Here is a 23768-nt window from a genome sequence, read left to right as displayed (position 1 = left end):
CCATCTCACACTAGGAACGTAGCTAAGAATTTAAAAAAAAATTCCTTTAGTGTTGTACTTGCAAATGAAAAACAACAAAAATATTATTTAATTATTTCTGTGAAAAGTTAGCAAATTAAAAATCCCTTAAATTTGAAGATAGTGGTTATATTTTTCTACTAATTCTTATATTATATCTTTGTTTTTGTTTTGTGTTAAGGTCTTTTCCACATAGTAGAAAAATTGGGGACAATGACAAGAACAGAAACACTAATTTGTCTACCAACTTCTTAAACTAATAGGAAACCAGGTTCTATTTTCAGTTTTCAGGACCTAGTGCTAAATTGTGGACACAAATTTGCTTTGTGCCTACATAAGAAGTTAGATCATTATACTCTCGTTATTTGCAAGGCTTATTAAGTTTGGTTTTTACTCCTAACCTCCCAACATTTTCAAAAACAGTTCTGAAATGGAAGGAGGAAGTAATTCCATTTCTCACATTGAGTTTGAGAAAGAGATTCCCTTGACGTTTCTGACATTTGAACTGAAGGTGCCTAGCACAAGACTATTATGGGATTTAAAAATGACCAACAACTCATATGCTACATAATAAAGATATGTATAACTAATCTATTTTAATACATTAGTATTTCCTAAATCATGTAAAGCTGTACAGACCTGATGACTTCTAGTTTTTAACAGCTTAGCAAGGAGAGTCAACTGTATAATTCTTTCACTGGTTAAGTAACAGGGGTCATGTGCTTCACTAAGAACTATCGCTTTAAAAATCACTAAGTTCCTTTAACATTTATTCTTGCATCAGTACAAAGTGTTTTCTTTCATGCTCATCAAAGACATGAAAATGTTGTTCAAGGTACTTTTTACTTATGCGTGCTATAAATGGCTGGGAATGAAAACGCTCATTTAAAAATGGGACGGCTGATGGAATCTGCCTCATACGATTTACTAGGATCTTTGGGGAATTGCATTTTGTAGCCTATCTGCATAAATAATCTTGAAAGACCACAGTGCCTTTTTAATAAACTGACTCCTAAATTACTTTCCGGTATACCAAACACATCATTTTAACCTTGCCGAGTTTCCTTTCCATTACCATGTGCCAGTCCAGACAAATTCTCATTAAGGCTATAACTTTCTTTCAATTACTAAGGCCCTATGGAGACTATTTAATAAGTGCAGGCCCAAAGATTAAAGTCTTTGCAGAGATTACCTGACTCATTTCTGAAGAAAACAAGTGCCTGACCTTCATCAGAAATATTGCGTCTAAGGCGGTGGGATGTGCTGATTGCTTTACAGCCACTAAAAAATCTAGTTCTTTGTCCCTGTCTCCAGATGGAGGGACTGTGATTCATAGGAAATGAGGTCAGTGAACTAGAGAGTAAAATCTGGCTGGGGGAAAACATGTAAATAGATAGTACACAGTTGTTGGAATTGGCTGTCATCCACTCGGCTCAGGCCATTTTCTAGAAAAGCTTTCCTGACATGCAGAAATTGAGTAGGTTCCCCTGTAGCATATTAGATTTATCATATTATATTGTAATTATCTATGTATGTGTCTAGCTCCACCACATTTGAAGCACAAATAATGTCTTATTCACCCATAGAACAGACATAGTATTATTGTTAATGCTTAGATTTCTGATCTGAAAGTAATCAAAAATAATATATTTATATCAGCAACTGTTAAAAAGTAATAAAATATATGTTTCCTTTCTATAACATCCTCTCACGCAATTGTAGGAATCGGTGTCATGTTATCACCCAAAATATTTTATTCGAATTCACTAAAACAACCCCCCCCCCCAGATCTTTTTGATATTTGAAAATGATGCAGTTTAAAGCCAGGAAACAACTTAGTTCTAACATTCACAAACGGCAGTAGAAAAGAACGCTTATGTTTATCATTATACAGTGATGCTCAGAAAGGGGGTGAATTGGACTGCAGGCCCCTGTGCAGTGAAAGCCCAGTATCCATACATATCACCCAGAGCATCTGGATCCATCAATTGTGGAAGCAAGGTCAAGCTACCAATCTCTTTAGCCTGCTCTTTACTGAGTTCCAGAGTCTATAAAACAGCTCCTCAGCATTGCTGGTGACTCTAGCAGTGGAAATGAATGACTTCCTAGGGCCTCACCTCCGTGAACTCACCATTGAACTATAATCAGCACTAAAGTAGAAACCTGGAATCAATGCCCCTTACCTCGGGGCTGTACTTGAAGTGAGAATAAAAGGAAACAAGTGTCCGTTTCAGTCTTCAGTTGACTCTTTATCAAAGAAACATTATTCCCCTGCAACTCACCCATCTCCAAGACCTTGTACTTCTCAAAGCCGTACCCCTACCCCAACCCTCTCAACCCTGTGTTGAAAGATTTTTGTTAAGTCACAGCACCAGTAAACAAAATACAGAAGTCCACAAGGGAAACGGTCAAGGCAAACTTCACTGGTTTTGTCAAAGGAACTCACAGGTTACTGCTTTCTATATTTTATTTAAAAAACAAAATAAAAAAAAAACCCCTCCATTTCCATTCATGTCCTAAAGAAGGAACTTTGGTAATAGAGACTGTTTGTTAAAGAGTGAAACAATTGAGATAACCTTGGTTTTAAGAGTTGAGTATAGAAGTCACAATTTGATGTCACAAAATAGGGAATAAGCATGCTAACGTACAGGGGTAATATAAGGATTGTTAGTCTACATGAGTATTCACAATTTTAGATTTCAATGTTTTCTGATTTTTAAGACTTAAGAGGTCGTCTGTAATAGATTCAAATGTCTCATTTGTAGGATACAGAAATGCGTACAGAAGGATAACTTTTTTCATTAAAATATTTTTAGAAATGTGAAAAAAGAAAGGTTTTTGTTAGAATACAATGTATAACATATAAAAAGGGTAATATATACAAAGAGTAGAAAGTTTCAAACTTTGTTTCTCTCTCTCTCTTTTTTGTGGCTAAAACAACAGGAATTTATTTCTCACAGTTCTGGGAAGCCCCAGGTCTGTGAGAGAAAGATCAGGGCCCCACTGGCTGATTTGGTTCCCTGGTGAGGCCCTGATTCCTGGCTGGCAGATGGCTGCCTTCTCACTGTGCCTCACAAGGGGAAGGGAGAAGGAGGGGCGTTCTGGTCCCTCTCATCTTCCAGGGGCACTGATCCCACCGTGGGGCCCCTGCCCCCTGGCCTCATTAAGTCTAATTACTTCCTTAAAGTCCCACCTCCTAGTGCCATCACAGTGGGGTTGGAGCTTCAACATACAAATTTCGAGGGGACACAAAAATTCAGTCCAAACAGCATGTCTGTTAGGTACGGTTCAGAGTCTCAGGTTGCCTGATTCAGGTTATTTCCACAATTTATTAGCTCCTTGAGGAGCACGCTGTTGATGGCAATAATCATGCGCTGACATACCTGATGACAACAACTACCTACTGCAGGACCAAACAAAGTTTATACGCAAGGAGCCTCAGGCTTTCCCTTTCCTCTGCCCAACACCCCCCCCTCCCCAATTTTCTGTTTTGTCCTCTGTGGGTCCTGGTTGCTCTGGCAAGGAAAATTGAAGAAAGCCTAGAAATCCCAGATTAATTTACTTCTGAGTAGACAGAGTGCCCTCCTGGGTGAAAAGGATAGAAGACGACAAAAGGCAGAAAGGAGAGCAAGGGGAGCCAGGCACTTGCAGGCTCTGGGTTTGGTGGGAGCTGAGGGGAAACTGAGGCAGTGTGGCTGAGCTGTGGGAGGGGGTAGACATGGAAAAAAGAAGACACTAGGAAGTGTTATTTTGTCTTTAGATGCCAATGCCCTTTGAGATGCTTGTTAGGGACTGCAGCTGCCATGGATTAGTTTTCTCTGAATGCAGAAGCACCTGGGGATGGGCCACAGGGCTGCCCAGAGTTAGGCAGGTTATGCTGTCACTGCAGAACCACCTGCCCTGGGGCCAGGGGCTTTCTTCACCCATCACGTTTCTGGTTCTCATGGTAACATAACCAGATCAGGCTAGGGATGCCATTTTACTGATGAGGAAACCGAGGCTTAGAGAATTTAGAAATATTGAGCGGAGAGAGAGAAGGAAAGAGAAAAGTCTGAATCTGGCCCTGACTTAAACCTTTAACCCTTGACCATTAACTCCAGAGCTATATCTTATAATGGGGCAACTACAGCTACTTTTTTTAGTATATTTTACTGGTTATGCTGTTACAGTTATTCTACTTTTTCACCCTTTCCCCCCTTCTGCATGGTATCCTTCTTCCCTCCAGCAATCCCCCCTTAGTTCATGGTCATGGGTCATACATATAAATTCTTTGGCCTGTCCATTTCCTTTACTATTCTTAATACCCCTGCTCTATTTTGCACCTACAAATTATGCTTTTTACTCCCTGTACTTTTTCCCCCATACTTCCCCTTCCCCCTCCCTGCTGATAATCCTCCAAATGATCTCCATATGTATAATTCTGTTCCTATTCTGGTTGTTTAGGTTTTTTAAAATATTCATTTGTTGATAGCTGTGAGTTTGTTGCCTTTTTTAATGTTCATAGCTTTGCTCTTCTTTTTCTTAAATAAGTCCCTTTAACATTTCATGTAATAATGGCTTGCTAATGATGAACTCCTTTAGCTTTACCTTACCTGGGAAGCACTTTATCTGTCCTTCTGCTCTAAATGATAACTTTGCTGGATAGAGTAATCTAGGTTGTAGGTCCCTGCTTTTCAACATTTTGAACACTTTGAAGTATTGAACACTTTTCAATACTTCTTGCCAGTCCTCTCTTGCCTGAAAAGTTTCTTTTCAGAAATCAGCTGATAGTCTTGTGTGTACTCTTTTGTAGGGAGCTCTCTGCTTTTCTCTTGCTGCTTTTGAGATTCTCTGTTTATCTTTAACCTTTAACATTTTAATTATGATGCAGCTTGGTGTGGTCCTCTTCAGGTCCAACTTTTGGGACCCTCTGTGCTTCCTCAATTTCTATGTCTATTTCTTTAATCGAATTAGGGAAGTTTTCTTTCATTAATTTTTAAAATAAGTTTTCAATTTTTTGCTCTTCCTCTTCTCCTTCTAGCATCCCTATGATTTGGAAGTTGGCACATTTGGAGATGTTGCAGAATCTTCTTATACTATCCTTGTTTTTTTTGAATTCTTGTTTACTTTTTCTATTTTGGTTGAATGTTTATGTCTTCCTTTTGTTCCAAATTATTGATGTAAATCCCAACTTCCTCCCCTTCACTGTTGGTTCCCTATAGATTTTTCTTTATTTCACTTGGTGTAACCTTCATTTCTTCCTTTATGTTGTTGTCATACTCAATAAGTTCTTAGAGCATCCTGGTCACCATTGTGTTAAAATCTATACCTGATAGGTTGGTTATCTCTGTTTCATTTAGTTCTTTGCCGTTTCTTTTTTTTTCTTTCTGTTCTTGCATTTGGGCCATATTTCTTTGTCTCCTCAATTTGGTAGCCCACTGTGTTTGTTTCTGTGTATTAGATAGAGCTGCTTTAGGCTCCCTATAAAAGACACCTGCAGGTTGTGTGGGGTGGAGTCTTAGGTAATCACCAGGGTAGAGCAACCCGCCTCACCATGTGGTAGCTCTATGTGGAGGGAGGGCTTGGAGAGGCGACTGTGCCACTAGTTGGCGTCTGAGGGTTTGTCTCGCACTTACTCCATTTCCAGTCACTTTACCACCTCCTTATATGCATTTGGTGCCCTTCTAGCTGTTGCCCTGGTGCTGAATCCCAGATGGGTGGGCCTGTGTATATTTTAAGACCATGTAGGTCTTTTAAGCAGTTTTCTGAAAATCTGAATTCCTTCTTTTGCTCTAACCCCCACTGGTTTTTTCAGTGAAAAGATACTGGGATTTATCTTCCTGGTGCTGGAACCCTGGGCTGTGCGGTCTGGCCTGCAGCTGGGATCCCTTGCTTCCAAGGTGTCCCTCCCAATTTTATCTACCACGTGTGAATTCGGGGCTGCCCATGCCCGTTCTGCCACTACCACCAATTGAACTTCCATGCAGTTCAATTTTCTGACAGATCTGGGTGTTACATTTTGAGATTTAGTTATAATTCCTTTCTGTGGTTGTGCAAGGAGGCAAAGCATGTCTACCTATGCCTTCATTTGACAGGAAGTAGAAATTAACTACTGATTATGATACTTGAATGAGGCTTGGAGCTGGGGAGTTCCCATTCCAAATGAATAGCATTGCAGGAGGTAAAAGGAATTGAAAACTTTCAATCCACTGGCAAGAAGTTATGGAGCATTTTTGACACTCTGACTGGAACCTCAGCACATTGTCCTGTTGTAAACTACCTATATGTTGCTGCTAGACATTTGTCAATAATATACAATATAACTCTCCCAGTCTACTAGAAATTCAACACCTATCATGGGCTATATTAAGACCTAATAATTACAGTGATGGTATTTCTAGTGAAAAATATATTTTGCGTTAAAAAGCAAAATTTAAAACTAAATTTTTCTTGAAAAACCACTATTTTTCCCACTGATTTATGTATTTCCCAGGATCTTCTATGCTTATGTAGATCATATTGATGTGGGAACTCAAGAGTTGGAAAATTTTAGTTTCAGGTAAGAGTTAATAAGCTTGTAGGTAATAGTTAACACATGTATAAAGCTATTGTTTCAGAAATTGAAGGTTGGCCCACCCTGACTCCAGGAGACCACAAGCAGTTTAACCTTTGTGCTCTAGAAGAGGCCATAAGTAATCATGATGGTATCTGAGTCATTGTGTTCCAGCAGGAGACATCTCGCCACCCAGGACACAGATAAAGAAAACTGCCCAGGATGCAGGACATAGGACCCAGATAGAAAATCACCAGTTAATGGATAAAAGGATGCTAAAGAAATTGCCAGACTGCAGCTCTTATCTGATTAACCTCTTTCCTGAGTTCTAAATCTCTTACCTACATTTTTTCTTCCTCTTAAAAAGGCTGGCTTGAAAGGAAATGTAGGACAGTGTGTTAAGGTACATAATTCATTGTCTTCTTGGATCGCTGGCCATCTGAGTAATGCACTATAAAAATTCAATCCCTGTCTTTGTGATTGGTTCTGGTGGTGTGAGGCAGCACACACACTGGCTTTTCCAGTTTCAATACGATCAGTTCTAGATATGCCAACAAATGGTCCCAAACTTAAAGTCATCTTAAAAGATGAAAATTCACACACCTTCTTTGTCTTTCTGCTGTTTTGTTGCTTATGGGTTTTGAATGTAAATTTAATACAAATTTGACTTGGATTCTTGACCTTGGTTAAATTGCAATTAATAGATGTAAATTTTTAAAAATATATTTTCTGTTGTCACACAATAAAGATGGCTACTTTATAATAGAATGTAAAATGAATGAATATATAAATAAATACATTTTGAAAGACTATATATGAATTATTAATCAGCTAGAAGAATCCGTTATTTTGAGATAAGGGTAAGTCTAGATTCAGCAGTACAATAATGGACAGAATAGACATGGTTTTTACATTTATAGACTTCATAGTTTACCTTGACAAGCCAAAGTATAAATAATATAGTTCTATAAATGATAAAATAACCACCTGTGACCCACTATGGTTAAAATTCACAATTTAACTAAAGTGTCAGAATTGTGCATTAGAGTTGACTGTGCAACTCAAAAGCAAAAAAATGTTACTACTCATTACCTTCCATTTTCCACTGGAGACTGAAGGAAAGGTAAAAAAATGATCATGGTGAATTTCTCTATTTGATGTAACATATCATGACATTAGATTGGGAAGTATAGTACATTTTTTGATGAGTCATTAATATGGAATTACCACTTCCATCATCTTTCTTGGGAAAGTCTTAACTTTGCAGAACTTTTCTCACAATTATTTTGCTGCTACAAATTTTCCAAATATAAACCCGTATTGTAATTGTAAACCTGTATTGTCTCATGTTACAAATACATAGAAAAAGTATGTTCTCTGCATGCTTGTGATTAGTTATGCATATTATGATATAGCATAAAATGAAATATTTAATTTAAGAAAATAATCTATAGAATATATGTAATGACATGAGAAATGCTTATATATAAGTATGCTATGAAACAGAGCATAATGAACTATTTTGTATGATTTTATAATCTTTCCATATACCTATCCTTATATCATGTTTACTAAAAAGCTGTTAATATTGATTATATTTTAAGAATATATAATCAAGATTGTTTATATAATCTTCCTTTTGCTCATGTGTATTTTCTAAATTCATAACTTGCATAAATTTCAACTATCTTAATAAACTTAGTTTGATGCCAATGAGAAGATCTTAAAAGAGAACTGAATAGAATTACTTACCCTAGTCCCAGCAGCTGACAAACATCATTGGAAATCTGGGTGGTCCAGTTCTCAGCACAAGCTCCATGCCACACACTTTGGATTCTGAACTGCACCAAACCACTGTTTTTCAGCGTCCCATTGAAAAGACGCACTAAAGAGATTAGACACAAGGTCATTTTGACTTAAGACAATAAAAGTAAATGATGGACTCTGAGCTACAATGTGCGATGTTCTTAACATTTAGAGTTTAGAGATTGATTGTAACTTTTCGTAAGAGTATGTTGGAAGGCCCATATTGAAAACATAAATTTTGTGAAATTGATTTTTCTCTTTCCATAAAATTGGAAAAGGTAGAGATATGTAAGTTCATCATATATAATATGGAAAATAAACAGAAAATAAGACTAGTTGGGAAGAGCATATCTTATAAGCCTGGTCTCAAAAAAAAGGAAAACATATACAGGCATAACTTTAGGCAATTTTTTCCTACTTCTTTCTCCAGAAACCATTTTCTTCGCACATGTTCTTTTGCAGTTTGGTATCCATCATCTTTCTCACCATCTTACAACCATTTTGGGTATTGTTAAGGCCATTAGTGGCTAGGTAGCGCCTGGGCCAAGCTAAGCTAGTGTATCAAATGGGAAAAACATCTCTAATCATAGTTTTACTCACAAACACCATACTTTAATTCTGTAAGTGAATGCTGTTGTTCACTATTTTTTCCTATTATGAGAAGAGTAAGAGCTTTGACTTTAGGATTGGATAAACTTTTGTTGAAACGCATCTCTAGCCCTTACTTAGTGTGAGATCTTTGGCAGCCACCTAACTTTTCCAAGCCTCAGTTTTCTCATGGCTAAAACTGAGCTATTTCTTATTATGTTAAGATTGTTTTACAGGGCTTAGTTACAGTGCATGGCATAGAATTAGTAGTATTAGATGTTAGCTTAGAAACAAAAGTAAGGCCTAATAAAAGTAACCATTACTCATGATATTTTTTATCCTCATCTAGGACAATTTTTTCATTGCTTAGAGAGAGAGAGAGAGAGAGAGAGAGAGGGAGAAATCGAGATCAATTTGAGCAAGAAACCGATGGTTGTCTTCTCATATGTGCCTCACATGGGGATTGAACCTGTAACTTGGGTATGTGCCCTGAGCAGGAATCAAACTCAAAACTTGTCAGTTTACAGACTGAGCCACACTGTCCAGGGCCAATACTCATGATATCACAGAGGCCTGGAATGGACTGGACTCACTTAAAGACTCAAGACAGAAAGAGTAGGAGATAATGAAGAAACAAGAGTGCAAAGAACCAAGTATAAGAAAATCAGTTATAAACAAAGATGAGGGTACCTCTGCATGTAGGCAAAACTCTCAGTATGACAATTAATAAGAGGGGTGTCCAAGTGCCTGGGGTGGGCTATCATCTTTCTGTGGTATTTTATACTTTCTACCTAAATATGGGCTGTCCTAGACTTAAAGTCATTAAGTGTAGTAAATTTAAACAAAAGACAGATAATCTGAGGCTTGCCTTTTAACTTTTCTGTTAACTAGAATGGGATAGAGATGCTGAAATCCCTAGAAGATGTTTATGCCCCAAAGCATCAAAACCTGCCCTAAGAAACACATTTATAAGCTTATTTTAACATTTGCAGAATCCAAATTTTAAAGCAGTGAGAATATATCCCTAAAGGTAAAACATACCACAGTGTGCTTCATCTGAGCCGTCCGTACAGTGTGGAAGACCGTCGCAGAGACTGCCCAGGGGGATGCACTCTCCACTCTTACACTGGAAGCTGTCTTCCTTGCAGGGCTCTATGGGGAAGGAGTAGTTATTGTATAGGAGAAAGAAATGACAAATAGATGGTTGTGGAGAATCTATCCCATTCCTATCCCTTAAAAAAATCAACAAGCCCTTTAAAAGCAGCACATGGTCACACTAGCTTTGCTATTGAATAAGACTGCACACTTAGTTGCTCAGAATGCCTGGGAAACAGCAATGTCAAACCCAGAGATATGACTTGAGAAGAGTGTGGATAAAACCTTAAGCATCTGTTTTGCAGCAGAACATGGGTCATGACATACCCCTCTCTCACAATCTTTGCTAGCGTTTCTTTAATACACGCCTCCACCCTAAAATGAACATACAAGTAGCAACCAATGGAGTGTTACACAAGTTTAGAAAGATCTTTTGGTTTCAACAACAAAAATTGTACCTCCAAATCTTTATTAAATAGAAGTGTGGAGGTTGCCTTTTGGTGGGACCAAAGTTGGACCAGGCTGAAAACAGTGAACTCATTTAAGGTGTAGCCAGGTGAGAAAAAGTAGTCACAAAGAAATGGAAACTTTACAATAATGAACTTGAAAGGAATTAGGGGATTGGGGTCCAAACTACTAAAGCAGGGTTTGAGTCATGGAACGTGCTTGGCACATGAAAAAATAGAAGGAAAATGAAGAGGCCGGACGAGGAAGGAACTAAGAAGATCTGGAGGCAGGTGGTGGTTTCCAGAGTTTGAATTGTGTAGAAAGAGGCCTACTGGAAATATTCATTGTTTGAAGGGAGTAGGTGCTGCTGTTTTCTGGAACTGTTTGTTTGTTCTTAAGGGGACAGCCCTCATCTGATAGAGAGAGAGGGTGTGCTTCCCTCAAGATATTTTCTAACCATGCCTCAGAAAGGAGAGCTATGTGGGATTTGGGCCCCTGAGAAGGGAGATGGTGGTCAGGTGTGGAGTGGCCTGATGCCCCCTTCCCCATGTAGCACATGGGCAACCATAACGAAGAAGCAAAAGTACTTGATAAAATAAGGAATAGGTAAACTTTGATTTTGAAAGCTATTATCAAAAGTGAACCATAAACTATTATATTGTTTTCAAGGAGACAATTCAAGTTAAAATGGTTTCAAAATTAAATTGTACTAATCTCCACAGACTTTCTCAATGTGTGATGACCAAATGCGACAGGACTTGAGATGAATCATTCTTGTTTTAGAATCTAGATGGTAGCCCAAACCTGGGAGCATTGGGAATGCTATGACATTCTAAAGAGAGTTACTATAGCCATACTATACTTACAAAAAAGAAAAACGGATCCTGCAACTATTAATTCCATTACCCATTTTCAGTTGTTAAAAAAACAGTTACAGTATTTTTTTTCCTAAAAAACAGACTACCTAGAATTCTTGAAGAAGAGTGCTTTCAAGTGGGAGGGGGGAAATGGTGCCATCCAGCACAAGGGGTGCGCAAGGCAGCTCCCGACTGAAAGTTTATTGCGTGGCAGAATCACAAGGACTGGGGTTTCCAAGGGACTAGCGCAGGGGTTTCCAGACTTTTCCCCAGCTGTTGACTGTAGTAAGCAATAGATATTAAACCATACTCTAGGACACACAAACATGTTGTGTGTGTGTTTGTGTGTGTGTGACTAAATATAATACCGTCATTTAGGTCTATTCTGCTCTGTTCCAATCTGTCCTGCACCCTCCCACTGTCCCCATCTCATTCCATTCTGTACCAAGGAATGCTGCACAAAAACAAATAAGTTGATTTCATGCCCACTCTTGAAAAATACCAGAATGAACTGAAGTATAGTGAAAAAATTCATGGGAGATGGTGACTTTAGTTTCCTAAAGTTTGTGGGCAGATAGCTGTGTAAATAAAGATTGATATTCACTTCCCATATAATGAATTCAGGAGTCAGAAAGTTGGTTGGAACTATCCCTCATGGTGGTTAGGGCTAGGAAAGAGGGTGGCAGTGGAAACAACCTGCATTTATCTATGAGTTGGGCAGTTGCATGAGTTTCCATTTGGCCAATGGACACCAGGAATTACAACTGAGTGACAGCATCCTGACAGACAAGCAGGTTCTAGCACAAAGATGTGGCAGGATGGCGTCTGGGGTGGGGATTAGGAGCTGTGTCAGGTTCTAAGGAATCATCTAGGAAGAGTATTACCCATGCCTGCAGTGAGGACGTCCTGGGGAACAGTGTGTGGGGGGCGGGGGGAGAGGAACGCTCCCCCAAACCCACAACTCTGTCCTACAAAGGAGCCAGCATTTGACTGGGAGCCACAGTTAACCAAAAGAAAATTACAGTGATTATAGATTTTTGTTTCCTGTCTGCTGCTCCCCCAATACTGGAGATATGTATGGGAAGATTGAAGGAAAAGAAAATGAAAAATGAGTCAAAGACAATATATCTATTCTGCCCTATCTTAAGTTATTGGGCTAAGATTCGTGCCTGAGTTGAGTGATTTAAAAAAAAAAACCTTTGAATTAGATGATATTAAAGTTTGATGCTATATTTAACAGTGCATTTTAATATCTAAAAATGAGACAACTACCTAGTTAAGAAAATTTAATACCTCTGAAATAACTGACAAAGTGAAGAGATCTTCCTGAAATATTCAGGGGCAAAAAGGGAAATTTGAAATAAAGTGGATGGAGAAAAAGAAAAGTTTTTTTGGTTTATACTCTCATTGAGTTCATTCTGTAAATTGAATATGCAATACACTAGCTTCAATACTTATAATGCCCAGGGCTTGATAAAATGCTAGGCACAAAGTAGAAAATCCTTAGATATTTGTTAAATGTTCAGTGAATTGATTTATGTTAAATGAATGACATGCCTTCAAAATTGGTATATGCTGGGGGAAGGGGGATATAAGGGGACTTAAATGGTAATGGAAAAAATACAATAAAAATTAAACAAAAAATCAGTATAAGCCTTAGTGATAGAGTTGACACAATATAAAGCAATCTTTGGAAGTATGATTTAAAGAAATACATTTTAAGTTAGGCAATTTATGGGCTAATGATCACTCCATTGATTTGAAAAAAATAGGCATTGATTCTATTATCTTTATGAAAATAAAATTCATTATTTGAATTCAAATTATGGTTTTAAACCATGGGTTTAGTAATCCTGTGACCTTGGTCTGATCTACAATTTAGCCATTTCCTTTTACCTATTTTTTGACCTTGGGCAAATTAATTAGCTTTTCTGAGAATCAGTTTCCTTGACTCTCAAATGGGTACAACTATTATTTATGTCTTAGGTGTACCATGAGAATAAGTTGAAAGATTAAAATGTACTGCATAAGAAATGAAGTAGCCAAGGAACCTACACACATGACCCACAGACATGAACAATGGTGTGGAGATTCATTGAGGGAATGTTCAATGCTGGGTGGAAGGGGGCAAAGGGGAAAAATTGGGACAACTGTAATAGCATAATCAATAAAGTATAATTACAAATTAAAATGTAGTTAATGAATACATTGAATGCTCAGTAAATAGTATTCTTAACAGCAAAAATAGTAACATTTAAAAATTCTGCTTTTCACCGATAATTTTAAGTTCACCTTTCTGCTTCCATGGACCAGCTCTGTTCTGTTCTTCTCCAGGTAACCATATGAACAACAAGAAATCATACTTAATCCATTCCTCTGGGTATCTTACAACAATAATTGGAGCTATTTGTATAGTTTATTTTCAACTTTGAAAAATTTTATATTTCTTCAACCCAATTCTTAGTTATCTCAATGAAAAAATATTTTAAGGAACACATGGCCTGCTGGTTATTTCTAGAAACCTTTGCCCCATGAGAGAAGTAGGCTACATATATCAAATGTAATACTATTAAGGGAGTTCTTGAAAATGTAATTATCAATTTGTTTCACAAATACATATTTTAACCAGATTAGTAAGATGATAAATGGGAAAAGAAAACTAAGTATTCTACAGGCAAACATCAATATTTTAACTAACTTTATATTTTATCTTTCTAGTATTAATTTTCCTGTAGAAAATAGAAGGCTCAAAACTAGGTATACATGTATTTGTATTTATATATTCTATTTAAAATCTATACTTTAACATGTATTATATTTATTTAAAAAGTTGGCAGCCTAATTAAATATCCTTCATTAAATATCTTTATATACTAATAGAATGTTAGTCACCACTAGTTATTTTTAAAATACATCATTACTTTGTTTTCATAGTTTATTGAAATCATTATGTAAAAATGAGTTCTCAATGCCAATAATTTAACCATAAATAAATTTATTAATAATTTTACTCTTTTACTAGTGTAGTCAAGTTGTATTTAAATGGAAAAGCACAAACTTTTTGAATGGAAATTTCAGTATCCGAATTAAAATATGAATGAAAACATATATAAAGATTTGAAAGTTGTAATTCATTTTTGTGCTCTCATGAAAGCTGTTAAGGTTATATTCTAGGAATTTAGAAAAATTAACTGATTTCTGTAAGAGGAATGCATCGAATAAAAAAATGCTGAATGGGATAAAATGGTCTGTTGTTGCTGAACTGACTAGAAATTATAACTTCTGAGGAGATGTATGAATAAACTCTTTCCAAATTTCCTTTACATGCATGAACTGTATTCTCCTTCTTTGCAACAACATATAGCAGTTCAGCTTCATCAAAAAGTCTTTAATCTGAAAGTTTTAGTCTCTGCAGCCTCTGAAATCTTATTTCTGATGGTTTTATGTTCGTAGTGAGAAAGAGAAAAAGAAATATTGCTAAGAACTGAACTTCCCTATCTACCTTTTTATGAAGTCTCCAATAGCCTGGCCTCATTTAGTCAACATATGCTTGGTTTTAAATGGAACCGAATTGATCTCTAAGGCACATGCTACACAATCTAAGAAGGGCTCTATGCCCCTGAATGTAATCAATGGCCACTTCCACAGTTGCCTGGTAAGCACCACTGAATTCCAAATGAAGACTCTCAATATCAGCAAAGAGCAATAAGGACACATTTATAGGAGATCAATCTTAATAAATCTGTATTTCATACATTCTAGTTGAATGTGCCTGGCAATGTTAAAAATAGGATTAAAAAAAGGAGAAACCAAAATGTGTTATATAATTCTTTTACATTTCAATTAAAGGCTTTGAAAGTTGTTCCCAAACATCTCAGAAGATAAATGAAGCACGTAAATGCTGAACAGTTATGATACCCCTTTTATACCTCTTCTGAACTGACCAAAGCAGAGCACCAATATAAACAGATATGTGTGCCCATCCTCTCTTTCCATTACCAGCTTGATTATCTGCCTCTGCCAATTCCCTGTTTCTGTAATTGCTTTTCTGCATTTTGGTGTTAAACATCTCTCTGGGAGAAGGCTGTGCTGATCATGACTCAGTCACTCAATTTTCTGCTCCCCAGCAGCATCTGTCCTGCGTCCAGGAGGATACAGTGACAGTCATGGAAGACTCCACTCTAACCTCAATCAGGGCATTTTCTCTAAATGATGTACGTCCTAAATAACATCATCATAGCAGTTGAAATCTAGTGAAAGGGCGAACAAGTATAAACAACCCCAACACTGGAAATCTGGAATCTCTTTTGTGTTGGAAGCAATAGATTATGCTCTTCTGGCTTTTATCTTGAACAGAAATGGCTTATAATATTTTTTTCAAAATCTTTGGCATTGTATTTATCTCATTATAAGACTCTGGTTAAAAACCCGTAACTGTAATATTTTTAATGGACGAGATCTGCTGCTGTCTGCCTTTTCACAACCTATTATTTTTCCACTTCTTTCCTCCTTCTTCATTTATAATTTAAAACATGGGTTTAAAGATTTACCATTTCTCTAAAATTTTGTTTTAAGAGGTTTTCTCTTTTGCAGGTGGTAGAATGTCCAACAATTACTTAATTGGCTTTAGGAATGAATTTACCCCCTTAGTGGTTAGAGCTATTAGCTTTTATAGTTCAGTTGGTTTTAATGTTCATCTACTGTTTCAAAAATATAATACCTTTTTAAAAAGTTCTTTCCATGAAACTATTCTTGGAAAAAAGTTGGGAGGCTCTCCCCTCCAGTAGAACAGGTATTAGGTATTTGCTTGCTCTATTTTAAGGTACTTTGGAGAATGGAGCACATACTTGTATTGCATTCAGATATGAATGATATTGATGCCTACACATTTTTATTATAGAAGTTTCTCCTCAAAAACAGAAATATCATTCTGCTGAGTTTAAATAGTCATCATGAAATAAGCAATATGTAAAACTTGTCTGATTTTTAAAACTTTCAAAGATGATATTTTCCTGTGTAGGAATTTGACCCCAAATTTTCCTCTTGAAATTTAAAATTTAAACAGGGAAGTTATAACACTGATTTGTGCTAAATAATGTTTTCAGCTAACAATACGCCTTCCCTGGTAGTTTTGATCATTTTTTTCCCTTTTGGAAATGCCTATTATTGTGAAATTGTGGCTTTGTGTTTTTCCTGCACATCAGTACAAACTCTCACAATTGATAAGCTTTTCTGTTCAGGGCAAGGATGGATAAGATATGGGTCATCTTCCATGTTTGCTACAAAGCTGAAAGTATACAACTTTCTGTGACACAATTAAAGGTCTCGGCCAGGGGTGAGTGGAGGAGCAGGTATTTGCACAGATGGATCTGGGTTTGGATAACAGGCTGGATGAGGATCAGAGCTCCACCCTTCCTCTTTTCTAGACATTCTTTGTAAAAAACCGACCACAATCTCCCCTGGAAGGGAAAGATAGGTGGAGGAAATGTCCTGTATTCTGTCTTTCTGACATATTTGCACCTGGAGAGAAGCACGGGTGTGGGCAGTAGCATAAGAAAAATTGTAGTCCAGGAGGAGTAGCAAGTGAGAAAAAGTTCTCTGTAGATTGTTGAATGCAGGCAGTTATACCATGGATTAATACATAGATTAGACATATCCATGATGAGAAGGCAGGAAACAATTTTGCTTTTCCTCCTGCTACTTATGTTATGGATATAATAAAAAATAAGGTAAGAAGGTTGCTCGTACCAGCAAAAATCAGCATCAAATTCCTTCATCCTTCATAGAATTGGCTTTACACTGCTTGTCTCTAAGAAGTTAATGATGTTAATATTTTAATTGGATGTTGTTGGCATTCAAACAGCTCACTTGACTGTCTCCCTGCTGTTCTCTAAAAATGCTCTTGGCAAAGGGAATGTGACAGACAGTCCTCCTTCTGCACAGTGCCAAAACCCCATTTTAATGTTTAAAACGGCTCTCTTCGGTGAATAAAATTCACAACCCTCTCTACACCAGAGAAGTGCAAACAGATCTGTTGAAAAGTGATATGGATTCCTCTTTGAACAAATTCAGGTAATGGTTAAATAGATGTAAAGGGAGGAAGGAAATCTTGGTTAAGATGAGGAAAAATGAGTGTTTTTAGATTGTAAACATTGACACGTCCTATATGGTTTTATTGATTTGTTCCAGGAGTTACAATGCAGTGTGTAATGCCAAGTGCACTTACCTGGAATCCCCAAGTGATAGCCAGTAGTGAAGTTGGCTTTAAAACCCCGTTTTGTCAACTGATTATCAGTGATGAAAAGCACAGTCATTCTGTTGGTGGTTGAGAACACATCCTTTACTGGACCAGGCCCTGTGTACACAGCTGTTCCAAAGGAAAACAAGAAAATCAGCGAGATGATCGATCCTTAGGATCTAGAAGAAAATATACCCTGTTTCTCCATTCCATGAAATGTGTATATTGTATGGAATGTAAATTCTTTTACATTTTGGGCAGTACTGCTTGGAAGCCAACTTTTCTATTGATCTTTTCCGATATTGCTTGAGGTTTCTGTGGCTCTGTAATTTAATGATGAATTACTCATAACATTATCTGGGTGATTAGCACCACTACTATTCAAGCTCATGTTATTCCAGAAAAAAATGATTATTTGGCTGCTTCTAAAGACCATTATAAAACAACAGAGATTATAATCTCTCTTAGTAGTTTTGTTCGAATTTACTAGACATTTTTTTTGTGAGTTGAATTGGTAACCTAATCTGAAAGATAGTTTAATTAGAAATAGATTATATAAACTTAAATGGTGTTTTCAATTTTTTTTTTGCCCCTGGGTTTTGGGGCTTGCATAAACAATGAAATACTTTTTACTAACAATGAAGGTTTAAGTTAATTACAATACATTCATATTATTAAGTAATTTATATTTTGAAATCTGAAAGCAATTCTGTTTCAAAAATTTTTGTCTACAAATTAGAAAACTAATTTCGAGACGCTTTTGGAATTCTTATTTACTTTTCAATGACTTATGTAAATATAGCACGTGGAATGATTATAAATGATTTTTCTAAGATCAGGAGATTCCTGAAGTTTTTATTGGAAGGACAATGTAACCAAAAAATGGGAAAACTACCCAAAATGTTTTTATAATTGTACATAAGGAAGTTAAATTTGAAGTTCCTCAGTTCTCTCTAGCACTAGCCTCCTAGCCCTGCTGATTCTTCCACTGTATATTTGTGCTGTGTGCGGCCCTCAAAACCCTCTCACAGGAAGCTCATAGTCTAGGACTTCCTGGGGTTTTGCTGAAGAGACCCACGTTACGGGTAATAGATTAGTGTGGCTGTGGAACCCCCTCTGCCACTCCGCCCCTTCATTGCTGTGGAAAGTGCCCTCTGCAGTCCTCACCCATTGGTCGCAGTGTTCCTATGATTGCCGTCTGACTGCATCGGGTCAGATTGGATAGGAAATGGCTAATATAAGTCCAGAGTCCAGTTAGATAAAACACCTTTCCCTATACAGTGTGGTGTTCATGCATTCCAGTTGACCCTTTATGTATTTTCGTACTTTAATCTATGTCTTAAAAATTGGTAATTAAATAAGATATTAGCTATTATACCTGACAAAGATTTTTATTATGTTATTTGTTTTGTCAGTTTGATATGAAATAATATTTGTTTTGATAGCTATGTTTGGATACCTGATGCACACATAACGCATAGAAAACTGCACGGCAGTTGTCCTTAACTCTTAGTCTCCGAGGTGTAGTGCTTATTGTAGGGAGTTAATCCCGGCTAGTAGGAACTGCTGGCTCAAAAATGTTAATCCTGGTTTGCCAAGAATGCTCAAGAAGAACATTATCCTATCATCCTTGCAACATCTTCCCCCAAATTAAAAGCTCTACATAAAATATGGCATGCTACTCTACTGTTTGTTAGTTATAAAAGAGTACATTTATTGAGAAATGTTCTCTCCATCAGTCCCGAGTCTGGAGCTACACAACCTTCACAATATTGAAACTGCAGACTTACCTAAGAGCGAAGAATCATCCTCTTCACCATCTCTGATTTCAACCACATCTGCAATGTTTTCTAAGTCAAACTCTTGAAAATGAAGTTGTATATTCTTTCCTTTTTGTGCATTTAAATTCCAAACACCTTAAAAGTAAAAATAACAATATTTATTTTAGAACACACTTGTTTGTATTTTTAAAAGTTTCACTCTCTTGCAAATGAAACTACTTTCAAATTACTTTCAAAGATTTTTTTCCACTTTACGAAAACCAATGCTCCACACTCTTCTTTTTTCATGTGTGCATGAGAAAATATATAGGTCTAGTCATGAATATTTATAGTAAAGTTTCAATAAAATTTGAAATGATTTATTGTAATTAAATTTGTTTTATTTTATATTAAGATGGAATATTTTAATCAAAGCTTACCAATAGTATTTTACTCCTATGATATAAATGTTATAAATATCAAATATATTAATATGCTACTTTTATTTTTCACAATTCAATTTTATTTTCCATGATTCAATTTAAAGGCAATTGAGGTAATTAAATGCAATTTCTAGGGCAAGAAAACTTTACTATTCCTTTAAAGTAATTTTGCCATTATTTAAACATGTTGTTTACTGATAGTACATCTTGAAAAAAAACAAAACAATTAGCAGCCTTAGTATCAGTAAACACTTCTTTTTTATTGGTTCTTTAAACAATTTATTCATTGAATTCTGTTCTAGGCTCTTTCCTTGTTCTGTATGTGTTCTCATTCACTTCTAGGTAAGAGCATTTCATCGACATGGTAATGACTTTCAAGTCCTATTTTCTACACTCTTTTGAGAAACAGACAAATTTATCTAATCATTTTGTATGTAGATGTATGTATTTCAAACTCAACATGCAGGAACTAGAAGTCAGAATTACCTTTTTCCTAAACTCCTTTCTTATTCCTCCTGTCTCAGTAAACGGCACTACTCACAGCTGTCTGCACCAGAAACCTCTGCATCTTCCTTCACCTCCTCTCTCCTACACAGCCAGTCCCTCACCCAGGCCAGCCAACAGTACCTCCTATACCCCTCAATCTCACTTATTTCTGAGTCTCCATTGCCACTAAGTGAATTTAAGTCACTGTTATTTTTCATTTCCTAACTGGTGATGCTGATGGCCCTCTTCCCTTGCCATCTTTCTCTGATCCTTAAAGGCAGATGGATTCATCTAAAATGCAAGCTTGATCTTATCACTATTTTCATGTAAACCCTTTGAAGTCTCCCCAAGTGCTCTCCAAATAAAATCCAAACTGCTTGACATGCTGTGAAATTCCTTCACATCTCAAATAGGTAACACCTATTTGTTACCACTCCTTAATTTTTCTTGGAGACTCAGGAAAAAAAAATCATATCTCCTAACCCCTGAATTTCCTGTGTGTTATATACCTCTCATGTCTTTCTACAGTGTTCTGCCTTTGTCCTTATTATGACAGTACCATGGACATTTTGTAATGCCTGACAACTCATCTGAAACTGGACTATGTTGTTTCTCATTCACTTACTTCAGTGCCTAACAAAGAAAGTGTTCAATATATGCTCGTTGGATTAATCAAAGCATTTGATACATTTCTCCAAATTGTTCTTTCAGTGTTGTGCTGGTTTTCAGATTTTTTAAAATCATTACTTTGTACAAGGGATATGCTTAAAAAATGTCTTCAGTGTGCAGTAGAGATGATGATATCTGGTTGCCCAAACAAGTCAAATTAGATTAATGGCTGTTTATTTGTTTGAATCAGATATCTCCCTAAAATAATGACTCTCTTATTCTGTGAAACTGACACTTATCTCTGGATCATTTGAAGCAAGAAAAGTCGACAGTTCCGAACAACACACTTTTTCACTGTCATTGGGGCACTTCTTTCACTGGTAGAAGTCTCCGTTTAGCTCCATGGTGCTAACCAGGTGTGGCCATGGGAAAAACACGCCTATTTCCAGACCAAAGTGGAATCTCTGTGGGGTAGGCTGGGTATCTGTATCTTTAACACGGTCTCTAGTCAGCTCTAATGAACTCCTCTATTTGGGAATAATGATCTAGAGATAGGCTTTGTGCATGTTTAGCTAACTCCCTTTCTCACTAGACTTAGATATTTTTTAGCGATTCTTTTTATTATTTCATCTTTTATACTGAGAACCTAATCACATTATTCTAGCTGCTCTAATGATTCTAGTCTATATTTATAAAAGGTGCAGGTGTCACAACTGGCTCCTCTGTTTATACTTTTCACTGGCTTTATTCTTTGGGATTGCAAACTTGTTACATTCACTGTAGGCATTATGTGTATAATCAAACAGAGTCATTGAGAGAGTGGTATCTGGGGTAAGGTTGGCTCTTTCACTTTTTTGTTTGATTCAGATTTTAAACTGAGAATTACAGTAATAGCACCTGCTTCCAAGAATTATTGTGAGAATGAACTGAAATAATTCATATTAAGCACTAATACTGTGCCTGGCCTGAAATAATTGCTTAAAATAGTAATTTTATTTTTGTTATTCTTGTTCTTATCATTATGCTAAACAATTTCATAAATGGGGTAGATGTATCTATATATAACAAATTTGTCATCTACTTTGCTGTGTCAAGGGGAAACTTTGAAGTATGCAATTGTTTCTCATAGCCTGAAGAAATGACTCACAAAAAGCCTGATTAGGGTAGTTGTCTGGAAAATTCATAGAAGTAAATGTTGTATTTGGCTCCCACAGTTCAAAGGGTCCTCCACAGTCCGCTGTAAAGGAAGACAATAAAAATCATTAGTGACATCATGTTTATTCCTGAGAGGTAATATTATTTGCTAGAAAATATCCAGTTACATTTCTTGGCCTTGATAGATAAATTTTAGGGTTTGTAGATGTGACAATCTTGCAACTTAAGTAAAAGAACCTAATCAAAACAAATAAGCAAGCAAAATTAACCAGAAACATTGAAATTAAGAACAAACTGACAGTAACAAAGGGGAGGTGGGAGGGGATGTTAGAGAGATTAGGGGGAAGGATTGTCAAAGAGCATGTACAAAGGACACATGGACAAAGCCAAAGGGGGGTAGGATCGAGGGTGGGAGGTAGGGATGGCTGAGGTGGGGGAGTGGTGGGGGGGAAATGGAGACAACTGGACTTGAACAAGAATTAAACATTAAAGAATAAATAAAATTGAAAAAGAGAAAATACAGGTAAACAGGTCTCAAAACCTAACATATTCCACTGTTCTCTGTGAACCTCCAAGAGGCCATAACTTTGTACAGCATTTGCCAAAATGACTTGGGCAAGGAAGCATTTCTGCTGAATACATTTTGTAAATAGGCTTCATGAGTAAGGTATCAATCCTTCCAGTGCAGTGTAGTGAAAAAAAAAAAAGATAATAGGACAAGTCTTATATCTGCCACTCTCTTATAAGGAGGCCTAGTAAATCACTAATCTTGCCATTTCTTGCTTTGTTCTCAAACTTTTTTTTTTTTTTGGTAGAGAGGAAACTTCATCATCCTGTTTATTGAGGCATTCGGCTGTCAGGAAAGAGAGAAAAACTGAAACTCCACTTGATGAATAATCGTTGTAGAGTGACCTGTTACCCAACATTGCCCAGGAGTCAAGTTAGGACTAAACTTAATGCAAATGTGTTAGCAAAATCGAGCAGAGATCTTTCAGTTGAAAGTATGTTTTAAGTAGATAGATTAAGTTTATGAAATTCTTAGCCTACTTTATATTTTTATCTTCTTGCTTATTAGAAGAAAATTATGAAGTAATGTAAAAATTCATAAACTACTTTTGGTATCCCAGTTTCTGTTTTTATTATCATGCTACACTTAAGATAAAAAGAATAAAGGTAAGCTAATTTGAAGAATATAGAAAACCAAAATAATTATATATTTTTCCTATTATGAAAGCAGACTCTCCACTGGAATTATTTACTCCCAGTAAGAAAGTAATCAGATTATAAGAGGGATAATTAAATATCACTACAGCTATGGCAATACCACAGTAAGATCCTCTTCTTTGATCCCTAGTTTACATGTAACCTGACTTATGTCTGTAGACCCTGTGAAAGTCATGTGCATCTTCCATATTTGCGTGTATCTGATGGAGCAGAGAGAGAGTCGCTGTGGCTTGAGAGCAGCAGCATTGCCAACCTATCCTGTGGCAGAGTCTGGTCCACCTGATATGCCCTCCTGGGTCAGGCTTGTCTGGACCGAGATGAGCTTAGCAAAGATAATGAAACTCCATATACAAATTTATCTTTTGCAAAGTGTTTCCATAAATATTTTCTCTGGGGAAAGAACATGGTGTATAAGAGGAAGATGTGTTAGAGTTGGTGCATTAAAATCGTCACTCTGAGTTAGTTCCTTGTCTGTTTGTGGCTTGGTTTTCTCATATATATAAGAGATAT

General features: G+C 36.6%; 1 protein-coding gene across 1 annotated transcript in view; it reads right to left on the bottom strand.

The window, feature by feature from the left end:
• TMPRSS15 (transmembrane serine protease 15) overlaps nt 1-23768 on the bottom strand; it is a 115654-nt gene that overhangs the window by 30700 nt on the left and 61186 nt on the right. The window contains exons 14-18 of the mRNA XM_028505196.2: nt 22027-22116; nt 19372-19497; nt 17570-17710; nt 9986-10096; nt 8303-8435 (exon numbers count right to left, since the gene is read on the bottom strand). Of these exons, the coding sequence (XP_028360997.1) occupies nt 8303-8435; nt 9986-10096; nt 17570-17710; nt 19372-19497; nt 22027-22116 (601 nt within the window). The remainder of the gene's footprint in view (nt 1-8302; nt 8436-9985; nt 10097-17569; nt 17711-19371; nt 19498-22026; nt 22117-23768) is intronic.

This window comes from Phyllostomus discolor, chromosome 2 (assembly GCF_004126475.2).
Source record: "Phyllostomus discolor isolate MPI-MPIP mPhyDis1 chromosome 2, mPhyDis1.pri.v3, whole genome shotgun sequence".
Classification (NCBI taxonomy): Eukaryota; Metazoa; Chordata; class Mammalia; order Chiroptera; family Phyllostomidae; genus Phyllostomus; species Phyllostomus discolor.
This window is presented reverse-complemented; position numbering and strand designations above follow the sequence as displayed.